The sequence below is a fragment of the Peromyscus eremicus genome, chromosome 8a, assembly GCF_949786415.1.
Source record: "Peromyscus eremicus chromosome 8a, PerEre_H2_v1, whole genome shotgun sequence".
Taxonomy (NCBI): Eukaryota; Metazoa; Chordata; class Mammalia; order Rodentia; family Cricetidae; genus Peromyscus; species Peromyscus eremicus.
Genome location: NC_081423.1, coordinates 78623759 through 78643127, shown reverse-complemented (window position 1 = coordinate 78643127; position 19369 = coordinate 78623759). Strand labels below are relative to the sequence as shown.

The 19369-nt window shown below is 46.4% G+C and overlaps 1 protein-coding gene and 1 long non-coding RNA gene across 4 annotated transcripts; one reads left to right on the top strand and one right to left on the bottom strand.

Annotated features, from left to right (window-relative positions):
- Nucleotides 1-13227: 13227 nt before the first annotated feature.
- On the bottom strand, nt 13228-15590 carry LOC131916333 (uncharacterized). The gene is made up of 2 exons (XR_009380537.1): nt 15497-15590; nt 13228-13417 (listed from the first exon to the last, which is right to left on the bottom strand). It is a non-coding gene; the product is annotated as an uncharacterized LOC131916333 (long non-coding RNA).
- A 589-nt stretch (nt 15591-16179) lies between these two features.
- Atp5mc1 (ATP synthase membrane subunit c locus 1) lies at nt 16180-19144 on the top strand. 3 transcript variants are annotated; one of them, XM_059269638.1, is made up of 5 exons: nt 16180-16435; nt 17107-17153; nt 18080-18157; nt 18474-18652; nt 18930-19144. In XM_059269638.1, exons 2-5 carry the CDS (start codon nt 17115-17117, stop codon nt 19042-19044), a joined length of 411 nt encoding a protein of 136 aa, XP_059125621.1. In that variant the 5' UTR covers nt 16180-16435; nt 17107-17114; the 3' UTR covers nt 19045-19144. The 3 variants fall into 3 exon arrangements, with proteins under 3 accessions (XP_059125621.1, XP_059125619.1, XP_059125620.1); XM_059269636.1 differs by lacking the exon at nt 16180-16435 and adding an exon at nt 16436-16517; XM_059269637.1 differs by lacking the exon at nt 16180-16435 and adding an exon at nt 16508-16587.
- Nucleotides 19145-19369: the final 225 nt, after the last annotated feature.

The following is a 19369-nucleotide window of genomic DNA, read 5'->3' as shown; positions in this document are numbered from 1 at the left end:
GGGCACAGGAGGGCACAGCAGGGCACAGCAGGGCACAGGAGGGCACAGCAGGGCACAGGAGGGCACAGGAGGGCACAGCAGGGCACAGCAGGGCACAGCAGGGCACAGCAGGGACCTCTGCTCTCATCCGTTCTCCATCCTGCCTCCTGAGCCGGGAGTCCCGGAGGACAGAGCCTCTTCCCACTCAATACCTCCTTGGTGTCGGAACCTATGTGGGTTAACTACCCTCTTCTCTCCTTAGCCCGAGATCACGGCTGAGAGGGGGCCTGTGTCACTGAACGCCGGAGCCTTAGCTGCCACCCTCCTGGGAGGAGGGAGACGGACTCAAGCCTCCAGCTCTGTCCTGAGCTCCTAAGCCCTCTGGTGGGGATTCTGCAGTTTAACTAAATTCTGCCCCATTCTGGGCACCCCAGCATGGCTTGACACCTCAAAATAATTAATACACACTCATATCCCACATGGAATATGGCTTATGTACAAGCTTTATATAAATTGAGTTGCAGCTGACTGGATAATATATTAAATTTACTTATTTAATCTTTGTTTAACTCCATAATGTGGCTTTTTTCTTTATTTTGAAACAATGATTTTTTTTTTTTTTTGAGGTTTCTGTCATGGACTCCAGACCTAAGGCTAAGGAAGGGGTCAATAGTACTACCATTACTAGAGCAGCTAGGTTAGACAGCTCTCCCAGAATCTGCCAGATCTAAAGCCCAGGCAGGCTGTACCCACTCCATTCACTTACCCACTCATCCATCCACCAATTCATCCATGCATCCATGCATCCATGCATCGGTCCATAGGGGCTGTGGTAGAAAGGGCTAAGTGCGGTATGAGACTGCCCTCTAGAGGTTGCTCCAGGGAGGTGCAGATGGGAAGTTGAGAGCCTCCTTCGTTCCTCACTCACCTTAATTAACAGGTAAGGTTAAACTCACTAGGACACACACGTAGGCACGGCAGTACAGTTCGTTGCAATGACTGATGGGATACATCTGCTCACCAAACCCACCGGGAGCACCAAGGAAACCTGAACGTCTCAGGTAACAGGTGTGGGCACGGCAGGGCAAGCAGGGTTCCAACCGGGCCTGGAAGGGTGTCTATGACATTGCCAGGCATCTCTGTAGAGACAGGCTATTCTGGGTGAGAGGAACAGGTCTGTAGAAGGGCAGATTTGCAGAGGTCTGTGAGGAGGATAGACATACAAGGTATATCGGGGGGGGGGGCAAGTGATGAGGAAACCCACCCAACAAAACTCTTACCCCCAAGGGTGAAGTCAGTACGCTGACTCCAAAGCTGGAGGATCTTAATTCTTGGAAGGAGTGCACTGATTAGCTCATTCCGTGGGTATTCGCTGAGTGAGCACCTTGCCTGTGCCAGAAGCTATTTTAAGCACGGTGTGTACACCGGGCAACCACGCCACACTTGGGAAGCTTAAAACGTAAGCCTGCTCCAGAGGACAAATAGCAAACACTACAAGGGATCGTGTCTGTTCGCTGTGGAGGGGGCTGTGCCAAAAGCTACAGGCAGTGGTTCTGAGCGAAGGAATAAAGCGCACTGGGGGAGGGGTCGACACCCTGTCTACGGCTCTTGGCTGTGTGCGGAGGGGGGGAAAACCGCTTAGTGCTAGGGAAGAGGCTCGGTGGTTGAGAGCACTGGCTGCTCTTCCAAAGGATCCCCTTCAACTCCCAGCACCCACGTGGCAGCTCTAACCTGCTGTCACTCAGGTCCCAGAGGACCCAATGCTCTTCCATGGCCTCCTCAGACACCAGGCATGCATGTGCTACACAGACATTTATGCAGGCAAAACACCCATACATGTAAAAATTACACATAAAGCCAGGCATGGTGGTGCACACCTTTAATCCCAGCACTCAGGAGGCAGAGGCAGGCGGATCTCGGAGTCTGAGGCCAGCCTGGTCTATAGAGCGAGTTCCAGAACAGTTGGGGATACACAGAGAAACCCTGTCTCGAAAAACAAAGATTACACGTAAAAGTAGGTTAATTTAAAGGAATTTTTCAGATTTATTTATTTTATACATATGAGTATTTTAGTTGCATGTATATCTGTGCACCACACATGTGCCTGGTGCCCTCAGAGGCCAGAGGAGGGCATCAGATACCCTGGAATTGAAAGTGCAGATGTAGTGAACCACAGTGTCGGTGCTGAGTCCTTTGGAAGAGCAGCCAATGCTCTTAACCACTGAGCCATCTCTCCAGCTCGTCTTTTTCCTTTTGAGATAAGGTCTCTAGCCCAAGCTGGCCTCAAAATCACTAAGCAGCCAAGGAAGACCTTGAACTTCTGATCTTCCTGCTTCCACTGCTCCACTGAATTCTAGGTGCATATCACCACACACAGTACTTGTGCTGAGGATCAATCTCGAGACTTCATGAATGCCCAGTAAGCATTCTACCAATCGAACTACATCCCCAGCCAAAACTAACTTACCCTTTACAATAGATAGATAGACAGATGGATGAAGAATAAAAAGATTAGGGATATCAGAGGTTGGGCGATTGCCATATTAATGGGGACGCCAAGTAAGCTTTGGGTAAGACCTTAGAAAATTACTGAGGAGTCACGGGTTGCAAACGGGAAGGGATTGCGAACCGGAGCAGAACACCCAGTGGGAGGAAATGTCAGCAGGCAGGGGGTGTGAACTTTGATTTTGACTGACTAACCATTACTTTAGCAATAGAATTTAAGAACAGATTTTGAAGCCAAGGGTGGTAGTACAAACTTACAATTTTTCTTGGGTGGTAGCAGCAGAAAGATCAGGAGTTCAAGGTCAGCCTCGTCAAAATACTAAGTTCAAGACTTGGCCAGTCAGATGGTTCCGTGGGTCTGCCTATGGATCGGGCAAAGATGGCAGCAGGTGTTTCTTCAGGAGTGGTGGAGCTTGACTTCCTTTGGACCACCAGACCCCAGTAATGACACAGAGACTTCTCATTAATTATGAAAGCTTGGCCTTAGCTTGGGCTTGTTCCCAACTAGCTCTTGCAACTTAAATTAACCTGCTTTTATTAACCTGTGTTCTGCCACGTGGCTCGTTACCTCTCCTCAGTACCGTAAGTCCGACTTCCTCCACATCTGCCTGGTGAATCCCCTGCCTCTGATTCTTTCCCAAAGTTCCTATCTCCCCCCCAGAAATCCTGCCTATCCTCTCCTGCCTAGCTATTGGTTGTTCAGCTCTCTATTAAACCAATCAGAAGGTGCCTTAGGCAGGCAAGTAAGGACAAAGATGTCTCTTCACAGAATGTACAAAAAGGTTATTCCAACATCTATTGTGTGACATTTTGATAGCCCTCTGACACTCCGGAGACTGCCTAATGAAGTTATATCTTGAATCAGGGGGTGGAGCCTGTAACTAGCCGACCAGAATTGGCCATAGAGAAGCCAGCCGTTTGGATAGAGAAGACGCACAGGAAGGAAAGGGCAGGGACTAGATTTTGAGCTCTCTTGGTTCTGGGATGAGGGAAGAGATGTGTCTCTTGTGATGTCTCTGGCCAAAAGACAAGGTCAGCTAGTTGCTATACAGCCTCTCTGAGCTAGCAGGTTTTCACCCCAGCCTCTGACTTCTGAGTTTTATTGGTAAATAGGACAATAGAGACTTAGTTAAAACCTTCATATTGTAGCTGCAGCAGAGCTGGGCCTGTGGGACCGAAGCCCTGCCAGGCTGTGGTCTGAGTGGCTGGCAGGGCACTGACTGAGAGGCTGTGGGGATGGCAGACGATAATTAAAATATCAGTAGATTAATGTGCAGCTGTTAAGTGAACAGAAAAACTATATATGGCATCCAACGTGGAGGCTCGAATAGCCACATAAGGCCTGAGAAAGCGGTTTCTCGGGCAAGCATAGCTCTTTTAAGAGGCCCTGCTGTGCAGCAGAGCTCTTGAGCAGCTGGTGTGCTAGCTAGGTAAAGATGCCTGCTGCATCCTGGACACAGCAGCTTCCCAGAGCTGGAGCAGTACATGAGCCAGCATGAGACTAGGCTCGCAGGGAACCAAGGGGGTGAGGAACCAGCCACCAGAGCTGAGAGGCGGCTAGGTTGCCACCTACTTAAGGTTTGTCTGGCAGTCAGAGACTGCAGGTGCTCAGTAAAGTGGTCTAGAGGAAGAAAACCTTTACATCGATACAGTAAAAAATGGGTATAGACAGTCATAGAAAAAAATAGTTTAAAAATAATAAAGAAAAGTCTTTAAAGAGAGAGTAAAGAAACATTTTTTAAGCCACCTAAAGATGAGAAATACACAGCATGTCTGGATCCCGTATGGTGCTTTGCTGACTTTGAATTTTTTTAAAATATTTATTTATTATGTATACAATGTTCTGGTATGTATGCCTATATGCCAGAAGAAGGCACCAAATCTCATAGATGGTTGTGAGCCACCATGTGGTTGCTGGGAATTGAACTCAGGACTTCTGGAAGAACAGCCAGTGCTCTTAACCTCTGAGCCATCTCTTCAGCCCATAACCTGTGTTTTCTAATCATCCTAAACAGTTTGTAATAGGCGCTTTCAAGGACTGGAACTTTACATTATGTTTTCAAATGAGTTGCATAGGTACAATACCTCAAACAAGAGTAGAAACATATATACAGTATGTTGTAACAAAAAAAAACACCTTAAATTTGTATCAATACAAAAAATTCATACCAATGTAAAATATTTGAGACTAGTAGTTGCTTTTTAGTTTAAAAGTATATTCAGGGCCAGGCGGCAGTGGTGGTGCATGCCTTTAATCCCAGCACTCAGGAGGCAGAGCCAGGTGGATCTCTGTGAGTTCGAGGACAGCTTGGTCTACAGAGCGAGATCCAGGACAGGCACCAAAACTACACAGAGAAACCCTGTCTCGAAAAACAAAACAAAACAAAAGTATATTCAGGGCTGGAGAGATGGTTCAGAGGTTAAGAGCACTGGCTGTTCTTCCAGAGGTCCTGAGTCAATTCCCAGCAACCACATGGTGGCTCACAGCTGTCTGTAATGAGATCTGGTGCCCTCTTCTGGCCTGCAGGCATACATGCAGGCAGAACATTGTGTGCATAATAAATAAATAAATATTTAAAATATAAAAATTAAAAATAAAAAGATTCAATAATCTATCCTTTTATTCTATTATTCCTATATCACCCCCCCTTTTTCTTTTTATCCCTTATCCTCATTTTCCCCCCAACACTAGATAGGAGAGGAATTAGAACAGAGGAAAGAAAAAGAGAGAAAGAGAGCCCTGACTCTAACCTCCTTTGTTTTGTTTCCTCCCTGACCATGACCAATAACAACATGTAACCAACCCCCTTAAATTACAACAAACGTCCTTAATCCCCCCAACAACCAGAAACCACCCATCTCTCAGGAATGTGAGCGTCATGTGCTTAAATTTGCTTCCTGTTGTCTGGGGGTGATAGCATTTTTAGGGGTCCCTGAGAAGACTGGGATAGTGGTCAAGGCCTGGGGGAGCTAGCTGTATCATTTGTGGTCCAGTCTCTGTGTGATGGGAAAGTGCAGAGCTTATCTGAAGTCCTATCTGGAGTAGTCTGTGAGGCTGGACCATCTTAGCTATCCACTTTGAAGTTGTCCTAGATGCAGATTTTGGAGGGGGGGGGTCTCAAGACAGGGTTTCTCTGTGTAGCTTTAGAGCCTGTCCTAGAACTCGCTCTGTGGACCAGGCTGGCCTTGAACTCACATAGATCCACCTGCCTTTGTCTTTTGAGTGCTGAAAATAAAGGTGTGTGCCACTGTGCCTGTCCTGGATGCAGGTTTTTGAGGAAAGGACAACAGAGGCATTCTGAGAGGCTGGATCACCTAGGCTGCTTGTCTTGTCTTCACTGGTGTCTGGTCCTTTTTTTCTGAAAAAATACAAACATTTAAAGGTAACATGCATGTCTGCATTAACACAAGTATGGAATGTGCAGTATGCACAAGTCAGCTAAAGATGATTCTCTGCTCTATGTTTGAGCAGGTAAAAGGCATCTGTCAACTTTATCAGTCTGTTTAGGATGCATACCAAGCTGTCACGAAGATGTTGTAGCCAACAAGGATTATCATGTCTCATCCGTTCTCAGAGTTGTTCCCATGCAGAAAGATCAGCATATACACCACCTGTCTTATAGTTTTTCTTCGTTTCCTCCATGATGTCTGTAGCAAAGATTTTTAGGTCTCCCCTGGTCAAGTCTGATCTTTATTAGTTTTGAAGGAATTCATAGCTTTTTGTTTCCTATGGAAACAAAGGCATAACCTCTTCCCCAATGCAACACATTTCCTGATTTCCATTCTAAAGGTAAGACATCCTTAAAATATATAGACTGATTTAATTCAGTAGTTTTTTCCCCCACAATCCAATGTCTCTCAGCAGCTGTTTTTTGTTTGTTTGTTTGTTTTTTGGTTTGTTGTTGTTGTTGTTCATTGGCATTTAAAGTTTTAAAGTTAATAAAATACTATATAGGATCCAAATGCCCTGTGTTCTGGTATTTCTCATCCTTACATGGCTTATTCTTTTCATATTACTTTACTCTCTCTTTAAAGACTTCATTATTTTCGAACTATTTTTTATGACTGTCTATACTCATTTTCTTCTCTTTCTTCGGCACCTAAGCACATTTTCAAGCATACTGTACCTGTTCAGAGGTTTTCTTGGTCTGGACCTGGCTTTCTGCATGCCTGAAGCCTTTCCCTGACTGTGTGAGCCTAAGCCAACAGGTGCACGCAGCAAGCACTCACAAGCTTGCCAGAGAAACTGTCATATCTGTGCATCTGCAGGTTCCTTTCGTGGCTCTGCTTAGCACTTGGTGCTGGCGACTGGTTCCACCCACCTGGGGTCCTTGAGAGCTGAGCCATATGCCCAAGGGCACCAGGCTGGCCCGCCTGCCCCAGCTCTGGGAAGTGGCTAGGCCTGTGCTGCAGCAGCATTTCCAACCAGTCTCCCACCGAGAAGCATGCCAGCTGTTCACAGGCCCTACTCAAGTGCTCAGCTACACAGCAGGGCCTCTTCAAAGAGCCACGCCTCTGTATGCCCAGCACCAAGCCTGTCTGAGAGACTGATTGCTAGGAAGCCACATCTGGCTCCATGTCTGGAACTTATCTCAGTTTTCTCAGGCCCCATGCTTGGATATACGTGCCTCCACATTGGACACCAAATGTAGCTGGACTTTCTTTAGACCGCCAGCTCCTAAATAATGACACAGAGACATTTTATTAATTATGAAAGTGTGGCCTTAGCTTAGGCTTGTTCCCAACTGGTTCTTAAAACTTAAATTAACCTGTTTATATTAATCTGTATTCTGCCACGTGACTCGTTACCTCTCCTCAGTACTGTGTGTCCAACTTCCTCTACATCTGGCTGGCGAATTTCCTGCATCTCCAATTCTTTCCCAGAGTTCCTATCTCTCTATGGAAGTCCTGCCTATCCTCTCCTGCCTAGCAATTGGCCATTCAGCCCTCTATTAAACCAATCAGAAGGTGTCTTAGACAAGCAAGGAAGGACAGAGACAGCTCTTTACACAGTATACAACAGGGTGGTCTCTAAGGAGAAAAGGGGAAAGTCTGTGCTAGGGTACGTTGGTAAGTCCTGATTGGACATGTTAGCCAGTGTAGCCAAATAATGAATTTTGATTGCTGGACCTTGATGAACCGTCTCATAGGCATAAGGAAGTGGCCAAATAAGGGAATGGGCCTTGGGGGCTAGCTTTAGGAATGTAAACTAATGGTTTAACAAGGCAGAGAAAAGGGGAGAGAGGAAGACCAGCCAGTACCCTATTTTGCAATGCCTGGGCCTGCTAGAGCCCTTCATTGAGGAAGACAGCAGACAGTTTCTTCCCGCCTCTACCCTGCACATGCCCCCCTCCCCCATGGTCTCACTAGGTAGCCCTCTTCCCGCCTCTACCCTGCACATGCCCCCCTCCCCCATGGTCTCACTAGGTAGCCCTGGCTGTCCTGGAACTCACTCTGTAGACCAGGCTGTCCTCAAACTCAGAGATCCACCTGTCTCTGCCTCCCAAATGTTGAGATTAAAGGTGTGTGCCACCACTGCCGCCTGTCTTGAACTTTAATTAGTTTTAGGAGGAGAGTACACACGTCATCACATATATTCAGGCTGGGGGCAGGGGTTCGTGTGGATGTGGTTCGGCATGCATGTGGAGGTCAAAGGACAACTTGTAGGAGTCAGCTCTCTCCTTCTGCTATGTTTGGGCCCAGGGCTCAAACTCAGGTCGTTAAGCCTGATGGTAAGTGCCTGAACCCCTGAGCCATCTCATGAACTCCTTTATCCCATGTTTGTGGGTTAGTTTTGTCCAACTTGTAGTTAATTTCATTCGTCTCTCCCTCCCCTCTGACCCTTCTTATTTTTTCTTTGTGTGTGGAGGGGCGAGTATAGGGGTCAGGAGAGTGAGTAGACTGGATCTAACTGTATAACCAAGGCTGCCCATAAATGTGCAATTCTCAGGGCTGAAGAAATGGCTCATTAGTTAAGGGTACTGGCTCCTTTTCCAGAGGACCTTGGTTTGATTCCCAACACCTATACCATGATTCAGTACATCTGTTAATCCAGTTCTGGGGTATCAGCTGCCCTCTTCTGGCCTGCATGGGCACTACACACATGTTGTGCACATACATGCAGGCAAAATGCCCATACACATAACAAATGAAAAAAAAAAACAAAAAAAAACATGTGATTCTCTTGCCTGTACTTCCCAAGGGCCAAGATAATAGTGTATGTGACCACACCTGGCTATTCTTCCTTTTTGTGATGTCTCATTATGTTAGGCTATCCACAAATTCTTAGACGCATGTGATCCTCCTGCCTCAACCTCTTTGTAGCTACAACAAGAAGTGTGCACCACCATGCCCAGATGTAGTTGACATCTATATCCTACTATAGAAATAGAATTAGGTAGATAATCAATAAGAAAATAAAAATGAAACTGGGCATGGTGGTACACACCTTTAATCCCAGCACTCAGGAGGCAGAGGCAGGAGGATCTCTGTGAGTTCGAGGTCAGCTGAGTCTACAAAGTGAGTTCTAGGACAGCTAAGACTGTTACACAGAGAAACCCTGTCTTGAAAAACCAAAAAAAAAGAAAAAAGAAAAAGAAAGAAAGAAAAGAAAAGGAAAGAAAGAAAGGAAGGAAGGAAGAAAGAAAAGAAAAAAAGTAGAAAACTTGAACAATACCACACATAAGGACCCAATAGAAGCCAGGTACGGTCATGAATGTTTTTGATTCCAATACTCAGGAGGCAGGGTAATGGGGACTAAGGGGGTCCAGTCCCTCAATAGTCCCCTTCCAGGGTACAGGAAGAATCTACAACCAGCTGATAATTTAATCTTTGATGACATGAAATGAATCTATGTATACGAAACTCATAGTCCATACACTTTATTCTTCTGAGTCAGTTCTCTCTCTACACAGCTTCAGTTCTGTTCTCATGTCTAGCTCCTTTCTTGCCTGATTTCTCTCTACAATTATCTGCTGTCCCCTCTAGGTTCTATCTTAATTCTCTCATCTTAGTTCTGCCCCATCTAGGTTCTCATCCATCTAGTTCTTTCCCATCTCAGCTCCTCTCCCATCTCCTTCTTCCTCATCTTGTTCTTCCCCATCTGGCTCTTCCTCATCTTCCATCTCGTTCCTCTAGTCCTCTCTTCTAGCCCTTCAATCTAATTCTTCTCCATCTCAGTTTGTTCCTCTCCAGTTCTTACCCATCTAGTTCTTCCATTCTCATTTCTCTTCTCTGTCTAGTCCTCCTCTGAAAATAAAACTGCCCTTTTATCCTTTTGACCCTTATCTCTCCAAGCTATCTCTGCTCCCACTGTTCCTGGCAAGTGTGTTTGGTCGTTAGGCAACTTGGCCAGGCAACTTTTGTCACAGCTAGATGTACCTGTAAGCTGGACCCTTAGTTCCGAGTGAATTGTTAAAGGTGAATCTAAAACTGAAGATAAGACTTTGGAAAGGACAAAGTTAAGCTTCATCAGCACATCCTCCAGGCCTTCTCAAACAGATAGTCTGGAGGCTTAAGTCTGTTCTTACAGAGTACAAAGGTCTCTCTGATAATATACTTTCGTCGATCTGGGGATAGTCCTGGCTGGATTCGGCTAATGACAATAATTACAGAATGGCCTGAAATTAGGGATCCTGGCTGTGTTACTGTTCAGAAGGTTATCTAAATGTTCCTTTAGTAGAGGGGAAATTATGCCCAAAGAATGATGGAAAAGCTACAATAGCACACAAGAAATTCACAGCAGGAAATGGCTAATAATCAAAAGCCAATATCACTAAGACTCCTTGAGCCTCAGCTTGACCTCTGAAAGACCTCTGGTTTCTTCCAGGTATTAGCTTATTATAATCAGCTGAAATCCCACTTCATATATTTTGGGGGCTTGCAGCAGCAGAGGCAAGCCTGATCTATATATCAAGTTTTAGGACAGCAGAGCTACCCAGTGAGACCCTATCTCTAACAACAAGCAAAAAACAAAATAAAACAACAACCCAATAGATACTTGATTAACGTTAACAGTGACTGTTAACTTGAGAGACTCAAGAATCACCTAGGAGACATGCCCCTGCACATTCTTGTGAGGGAGTTTCCAGATTGGGTTTCTAGGTGGGAAGACCCATCTTAAATGTTAACTTCTATTCACTGGGTGGGGACCCTGGACTGAAAAAAAAGGAGGAAGGGAGAGTCAGAATTCTGGCTCCTGCTGCTTGCCAGGATACCATGTGACCAGCCACCTCTAGCGCCTATGGCAGCACCACAAACTGTGAGCTGGAAGAAACTCATCTTTGTGCTGCTTTTGTTGGGCATTTTGTGCCAGGTGGTGACAAAAGTAACTATTTCTGTGGTGATACATTTGTAATCTAAGAAATAAAGCTTGCCTGAAGATCAGAGCCAGCCACAGAGGTAGCCACAGAGGTCAGGCAGTGGTGGCACACACCTTTAATCCTAGCACTCAGGAGGCAGAGGCAGAGATCTGTCTGGATGTCTGTGAATTCAAGGCCACACTGGGCTACATGGATTAATACAATCTAAAAAAGAAACAGCAGGGCAGTGGTAGCACACACTTTTAATTCCAGCACTTGGGATCACACACCTTTAATCCCAGCACTTAGGAAGGCTGAGACAGGAAGTGATACCGCTGGGCAGAGAAAGGAATAGATAGATAGTGCAGAGGTTGGGAGAACCAACTGCTCTTCCAGAGGTCCTGAGTTCAATTCCCAGCACCCACATGGTGGCTCACAACCATCTGTAATGAGATCTGGTGCCCTCTTCTGTATACATAGTAAATAAATAAATCTTTTTTTAAAAAAAAAAAAAAGAGTTGCTGTGGTCATGGTGTCTCACATGACACCATGTGAGACATTCTATTCACAGCAATAAAAATGCTAAGACACGCACACACACCCAAGCTTATTTGCTCATGTCTTACCTATTCCATGACCACCCACTCAGGGATGCCACTGTCCACAGTAATCTGGGCCTCCCACATCGATCAGCCATCAATCAAGATGTCCCCATAGACTTGCCCACAGGCCAATCTGATGGAGGCAATTCCTTAGCTGAGGTTTCCTCTTCACAACTGATACCAGCTTGTGTCGTGTTGATTAAAAGAAACCTACTTGCAGAGCTGGAGAGATGGCTCAGCAGTTAAGAGCACTGACTGCTCTTCCAGAGACCAGGTTCCATTCCCAGTACTCATGTGACAACTCACAACTGTCTGTGACTTCAGTTCCAGGGGATCCGACACCTTCACACAGACATACATGAAGGCAATAAACACTAATGGGTATAAAATAAAATTAAAAACAAAAATCATACTCTCTTCTGATCTTTCAACCCTATTAATTTTTACTTTTGTGTGTTTGCGTGCCAATGTGTGTGTGTGTGTGTGTGTGTGTGTGTGTGTGTGTGTGTGCGCGTGCATGTGTCTGTCTGTGTAGGCCAGAGGACAATCTATTCTTTCTCAGGTACTTTCTATCTTTTTTTTTAAAGATAAGGCCTGGAACTTCCCAGGCCGACTGGTCTGTCCAGCCAGAGAACTCCCGAGACCTGCCTCACCCCCTCAGACAATCCCCAGCACTGGATTACTAGCCATAGCCATGGGTTCTGAAAATCCAGTTCAGGTCCTCATGCTTGCAAAGCACCCCATCTCCTGACTGAATGCCCTCCCCAGTCCCTGCCATCTACCTGGTTTTTTGTTAGTTGCTTGGTGTTTTTCTGAACAGAACTTCATTACATAGTCCTGGCCGGTCTCGAACTTGCTATGTAGACCAGACTGGCCTCCAGCTTGCAGTGACCATCTCTGCCTCCCCAAATGTTTGGGCTGCAGACTGGCACCAACATCCCAGTTTATCATTTTGTGGTTTTCATATTTTTACATTATGAACCTTCTCTGTTTTTTTAAAATATATTTATTTATTTTTTATTTACTTCACTAGTTTAAAACTACTTATATTTTATGTGTGTTTCAGTTCATGAATGCATGTGCACTTCATGCATGCCAGTACCCTGAAGGCCAGAGCATGGTGTCACTTCCCCAGACTGGAGTTACATACAACTGTGGGTCCTCATGTGGTTATTGGGAACAAAATCTGGGTCTTCTTTCTAGAAGAGCAGCCAGTGCTCTTAAATGCTGAGCCAACCTTGTGGGCTCATTTTTTTTTCTTTTCCTTTTTCTTTTAAATTTAATTTCAGCCACACATGGTGACCATACCTTTCATTCCAGTTCTTTGGAGGCAGAGGCAGGTAGATCTCTGGAAGTCCAGGGCCAGCCTAGACTATGTGTGAATTTCCAGGCTAGCCAGAGCTACAAAGAAAGACCCTAACCGGGCAGTGGTAGCGCACACCTTTAATCCCAGCTCTCGTGAGGCAGAGCCAGGCAGATCTCTGTGAGTTCAGGGCCAGCCTGGTCTACAGAGTGAGATCCAGAACAGGCACCAAAACAACACAGAGAAACCCTGTCTCAAAAAAACCAAAAAAAAAAAGAAAGAAAGAAAGAAAGAAAGAAAGAAAGAAAGAAAGAAAGAAAGAAAGAAAGAAAGAAAGACCCTGTATCAAAAAATAACTGTTTTGAGGGGCTGGAGAGATGGCTCAGAGGTTAAGAGCACTGACTGCTCTTCCAGAGGTCCTGAGTTCAATTCCCAGCACCCACATGGTAGCTCACAACCATCCGTAATGAGATCTGGTGCCCTCTTCTGGCCTGCAGTCATACATGCTGTATACATAATAAATAAATCTTTTAAAAAATTGCTTTGAATTTTTATTACATTTATTTATCATGTCATCTCGATAGGCCTGAAATTTTTCTCCGTAGAATCACACCTGTAATCCCAGCCCTGGGAAGGCAGAGGCAGTAGGAGCTACTCCAACTTCAACACCAGCTTGACCTGCATAGCAAGTTCTTAGCCAGCCAGGGTTACATACCAACACCTTGTCTCTGAAAGAAAAAAAAAAAAAAAAAAAAAAAAAAGAATGAAGGAAGAAAAGAATATTCTTTTTTCTTTCTTTCTTTCTTTATTTTTTTTTTTTGTTGTTGTTTTGGTTTGGTTTGGTTTTTCAAGACAGGGTTTCTCTGTGTACCCCTGGCTGTCCTGGAACTCACTCTTTTTTTTTTTTTTTTTTTTTTTTTTTTGGTGTTTCGAGACAGGGTTTCTCTGTGTAGCTTTGCGCCTTTCCTGGAACTCACTTGGTAGCCCAGGCTGGCCTCGAACTCACAGAGATCCACCTGGCTCTGCCTCCCGAGTGCTGGGATTAAAGGCGTGCGCCACCACTGCCCGGCTGGAACTCACTCTTGTAGACCAGGCTGGCCTCAAACTCATAGAGCCTGCCACTGCCTCCTGAGTGCCCAGATAAAAGGTGTATGCCACCACTACCTGGCAAGAAAATATTCTTAAATTCGGTGTGATGGTGCGTCCCTGTAATTACAAAACTTGGAAGTTGGAGGCAGGAGAATTAAGAGTTCAAGTCCAACCAGAACTGTGTGTAGAATTGAAAGCCACACTAGGCTACATGAGAGCCTGTCTAAAAAAAAAGTGGGGGGGGCATCATGATTTGATTTCATGTATATTCCTGTTTACTTTCAAAGACTTCTTTTATTATTTTAATTACATATATGTTAGTGCATCTACATGTGGATGTGTGTCCCTGAACCAGACTCCTGTCCTCTGGAAGAGCAGCACATGTTCTTAACCGCCGAGCCATCTCTCCAGCTCCTGCTTACTTTATTGTATTTAATTGTTTACTCTTTTGGTTTTTGGAGACAAGGTTTCTCTGTGTAGTCCTGGCTGTCTTGGAACTAGCTCTGTAGATCAGGCTGGTCTCGAACTCACAGAGATCTGCCTGCCTCTGCCTCCTGAGTGCTGGGATTAAAGGCGTGCGCCACCACCAACTGGCTCCTGTTTATTTTATAAGTGGACTACGTAGCTAGTTTATTCGGGGCTGGTAAGATGCGTAAGGCTGGTAAGAGCAATTACCTTGCAAGACAAACAACATGAGTTGGATCCCTGTAACCTAGGGTGGAAGGAGTGAACTGAAAGTTCTCTTCTGACTGCCACAGTGCCCGTGGAGCGCACACAAGCCCAAACTTAGAAATATAGTAGCAAAAAAACAAAATTAGGGCTGGAGAGATGGCTCATCAGTTAAGAGTTCTCCAGAGGATCTGGGTCTGATTCCAACCACCCACATGGTGACTCACAACTATTCTAACTCCAGTTTCAGGGAATCCAATGCCCTCTGTTGGTCTCCAAAGGTACTAGGCCCTTCCTTATGTGCTACACATACATATGTGCAGGCAAAACACCCATACACATTAAAATTGTTTTAAATATATATATAGTTTATTGAAGCATTTACTATCAGTGTGGCATTTACTTTTCTTTTTTTTTAATGCGTTTTTTCATATATATAATATATATTATATATATATATATATATATATATAATATATATTATATATATCTTGGTACCTCTGTCTGCACATATGTCTGCATGCCAGAAGAGGGCATCAGATTCTATTATAGATGGTTGTGAGCCACCATGTGGTTGCTGGGAATTGAACTTGGAACCTCTTGAAGAGCAGCTAGTGCTCTTAACCACCGAGCCATCTCTCCAGCCCAGCATTTACTTTTCATATTCAGTAAATTCTGTGCAGCACATGGTGGATAGCGCCTTTGATCCCAGTAATCGGGAGTCAGAGACTAGGAGAATCTCTGTGAGTTCAAGGCTAGTCTTGTCTACATAGCAAGCTCCAGGACGGCCAGGGCTACATAGAGGGGCCCTGTCTCAAAAAACCAAAAGCAAAAACTCTGTGATGCAATGTTTTTTCATCAGAACCTTTGCATAACATTATTTATTTACTACAGGTCCCTAGAAACAATATTACTGGGTCAGAGAGGATGGAGCATTTAAAGGTTCTCAATTACTCAAGGATTACCAGGTCAAAGAGGATGGCTCATTCATAGCATTTCAAATAAAAATATTGCCAAACTGCTTTCCAGGAAGGTTTTCTAATTCATACCAGCTGTGTGGGGACTCTTTGGGCTTGTAGCACGTATGTGTGGTTTTGTTAGCTGGGTTTTGCTACTTAATCCAGACTGGCTTGGAGCTTGTGCACTACTGCGTGGTCTTGCTGCCTTCGTCTTCTGGGCTGACAAGCATGCACCACCCAACTTCTTAGCACGTTTCAATCTACCGAGTATTGTTTTCTTTTAGAATCCGCCTGCAATATCATTTTCTGGCCTGACCTTGTTTTTTTTTTTTTTTTACCTAAACTCATGAAGCTCAGTCTGGCCTTGAACTCCTGACCTCCCTGTCTCCACCTGCCATGTGCTAGGACTACAGGTCTGAAACACCAAGCCTGGCTTTAACTGTGTTTTAGGGGGGGAAAAATCCAGTCTGTAAGTCCATGTCTGCTGACCACTAACAGAGGCCCACAAGGCCACGCTCACTACTTGGAAGTTTTCCAACCCGCCTTAATTCTTAGGCGGTAGCTGGGATTTTTACAAATCACTATGGTGGAATATACTGCAAAGGCGTCGCCTCTCCCTGCCGGAAAGCAACGTCTCGCGGGATCTCGGTGGTAGTTGGGCCCTCGGACAGGACTACAAACCCCAACATGCAACGCGCTCCTAGGTCCGAGCCGCCGAATGAGGGCACGGAGCCGACGTCACGTGTCCGTCTGCGTCAAGTGGCCGAGCTCTCCCACGCCTTTTTCTTCCGCTTGCACCTTGGTCGCCATTTTATGTTGAAGGTTGTAGAACCTCCGAGTCTCGTCGACTCTATGGTCGAGCATTTCGGGGTTCGACCAATCCCAACCCCGATCTGGGAAAAAGAACCCGCCTTTATCCGCAAGGAGGCGGGAATTGCCACGAAGCTCCTGTGGAGAGAGAGGAAGACGCTGAAAAAGGCCAATAAGCAAGAAGGATTTGATGACGTTAGCCAATTGGAACGCGGGAAGGTAACGGCCAATGGGAGTGGAGGGACTCCGGGACACGTGGGTGGGGGAGCTGAGCGCTGTGACCAAGGGCTAAAGCGGGGAGGTGAGTCAGTCACCTTGAGCAGAGAGAGTGCGGTGGGCCGAGCAGGGGCTGCAGGGGAGTGGGAGTGCAGGTGACTTGGGGCCGGGGGCCAGGGCTCCGTACAGCCGTGGACTGGGCCATGTGGAGCAGCATTTGCCTCCAGGGATGGGGAAAGACTATGGGAGTCTTTAAGCTTTATCAATTAATGTTAATTACCAACGGTAATGAGCGATAAACGGCCGCTGGGGAGAGTAGGGGACAGCTATGTAACATGGGCAGGATCCTGCGCGACGTCTGCCAGTTTCTGCCTCCAGCCTTCCCGGGAGACTACTCCTTTTCGCAACATTTCCCTCTTGGGGCCTGAGCCGCCTCCTTTTACTTCCGATCGCAGTTGCTGTCCTTCTGCAGACCCGCTGCGCAGAAAGTGGTTGATCCCGGGATCCGCGCTGTCCTTCTGACCTCTAATGCCCTCCTTAGCTGGGGCACAGGAAAAGAGGGGTCTGGGAGAGCGAGCGGAGGTGGATAGGGACGACAGAAGGTCGCCACTGTAAGCAGACAACCAGGCTTTCATAGGAATTATGGTGTTTTTCCCCCCCCTCTCTTCTTGCAGATTGAAAAATGCAGACCACCAAGGCACTGCTCGTTTCTCCAGTTCTGGTAAGCTGTGGCTCCGGGTTACCCTATAGTGCCGTATGGTATGGGAGCGATCTTGTTTAATGAATGAACTAAGAGGAGCTGGCGCCCCGTGATGGTGATGGCTCTTTGGGGAAGCCCTAGGATGTGGTGCAGGCAACCTATGCTTATTGAGGCCTGTAAACTAGCTGTCGTGGCTTTCTGAGTGTCCTCAGAGAGGCTAGAACTGATCTTTTGTTACAGTCCTGGCTTGGATGTAGGGAGACGACCGGAAAACAGTTTTTCTAAACCTTGCCTGCATGTTGGAAGGCTTCACACTCCCAATGCCCAGACTGCACCTTAAACCAATTGCATCAGACTGTGAGGATGGAGGTGGAACCCCAAGCAATTTTTTTAGAACTCCCCAGGTGATTCCAATGTTCTGCCAATTCTGAGAGTCATTGCAGTACATAATGTGTCAAGAAATCCATTTCACTGGGGGCCTCTCCTAAGATGGCTGTTCCCAGAGCCTAACCAGGCTTTCTGGCCCACTGCATGAAGGGTAATGTTGCTGTAAGTGCGTTTGATTTCTCCCTTTGTGCCTTTTGTTATCTCAGTACACTTCCTATAGCTGATTGGATGTTTGAGTCTTACTCTGCTCTGGGACACTGATTAGGGCTGTGCCCTTGGAAATGAACTTTGGTGCCTGGTTTGGTTTGGGTTTGGTTCTGAGGATTGAGCCCAGAGCCTTGTGTGTGCTCTCCAGCCTGGCACATGATGTCAAACGGTGCTGGCTGCCACTGCTGGCTACTACAGACTTTCAGGACAACTGCGTCTTGTGCAGACCTACTCAAGAGAAGAATACATTAATTGACCTTGAAACTCATTGGACTGGTTTTGACAGACTCTTGTCAATTAGGTTAGGTGTTTGTGTGTTTGTTTTTGCCTGATACGTCTTTCTGGTTTTACAGATCCGCTCCTGTACCAGGGGTCTAATCAGGCCTGTGTCTGCTTCCCTCTTGAGTAGGCCAGAGGCCCCATCTAAACAGGTAAGGAAGTAAGGCCCCTCAGGATCTCCCTAGGCAGTGGTCCCTCCGGTCAACTGAATTGCTGTTAGGAGAATGAGGGAATCTGTGAAGCTCTTGTAATTCCAAGACTCAAATAACAGTCCTAGGTGTGACTAGCCCCTCCTGAAAGTGTCCTAGGGATAACTGGCGTTCACCTTGCAAGCAGGGTATTCTGCCCTGGTCAGGCTGCCACCAGCTGTTTCTTAGCTCAGGTGGGTGGGGTGAGAGTGGAGCCAGCCACCTGACAGATGCCTCACTGCCTCCTTGCTCCCTTCCTTCCTCCTTCCCTCTCTTCCAGCCTTCCTGCAGCAGCTCCCCTCTCCAGGTGGCCAGACGGGAATTCCAGACCAGTGTTGTTTCCCGGGATATTGACACAGCCGCCAAGTTCATTGGCGCTGGGGCTGCCACGGTTGGTGTGGCTGGATCAGGGGCTGGCATTGGAACAGTGTTTGGTAGCTTGATTATTGGCTATGCCAGGTAAGTTTGGGGCTGCCCATAGTATTTCTCAGAAGATCCACCCCATTAAGGCAGAATCTTAGCAGATAGGGAGCCTTCAAGTTGATGTTATTTACCACCTATTTCTCCAGTGACCTAAGTCAGAATTGGAGTATGTGTCCCACCTGCCCCATGTAAACTTGCCAAGTTCTTAGTCTCCTTTCCTATCCATGTCCCCAGGGTAGGTGTAGGCTAGGCCCTCTTGGAACAGCAGCACCCTCCCCTCTCTTGGACCCTCACCCTTTCCTCTCCCTGGCAGGAACCCGTCTCTCAAGCAACAGCTCTTCTCCTATGCCATTCTGGGCTTTGCCCTGTCTGAGGCCATGGGGCTCTTCTGTTTGATGGTCGCCTTCCTCATCCTCTTCGCCATGTGAGGCTCCGTGGGGTCACCCAGCCGTCCCTGCTGCTTCGACTCCATGCCGGTCCTGGTGCTGGAGTGTGCTAAGCTTTACCATTAAACAACGTTTCTCTAAACCATATGCCTGTGCCTGTCTTTCTACTGTGGGGGCTGGAAGAGGCTTGGGTGGAATGGTAGAAGTGATAGTCTGGTCAGCCCTGGTGATGAGGAAGTGGGTAGAGTGTGGAAGGGTCCCAGTGTCTCAGAAGAACTCTGAAATAGCCTGGGTAAAGGTGCTTTGTCCCTTTCAAGTTAGCATACTGACAGATGCCATTTTGGGGGGTTTTGCTTTGTTTTATTGG

What these genes read in the sequence shown, in the direction of transcription:
- Atp5mc1 (XM_059269638.1), top strand. Translation starts at nt 17,115, where the DNA reads ATGCAGACCACCAAGGCACTGCTCGTTTCTCCAGTTCTG. An exon ending in TGCTCGTTTCTCCAGTTCTG is followed by an intron (nt 17,154 to 18,079) that starts GTAAGCTGTGGC and finishes CTGGTTTTACAG; the next exon opens with ATCCGCTCCTGTACCAGGGG. An exon ending in CAGAGGCCCCATCTAAACAG is followed by an intron (nt 18,158 to 18,473) that starts GTAAGGAAGTAA and finishes CCTCTCTTCCAG; the next exon opens with CCTTCCTGCAGCAGCTCCCC.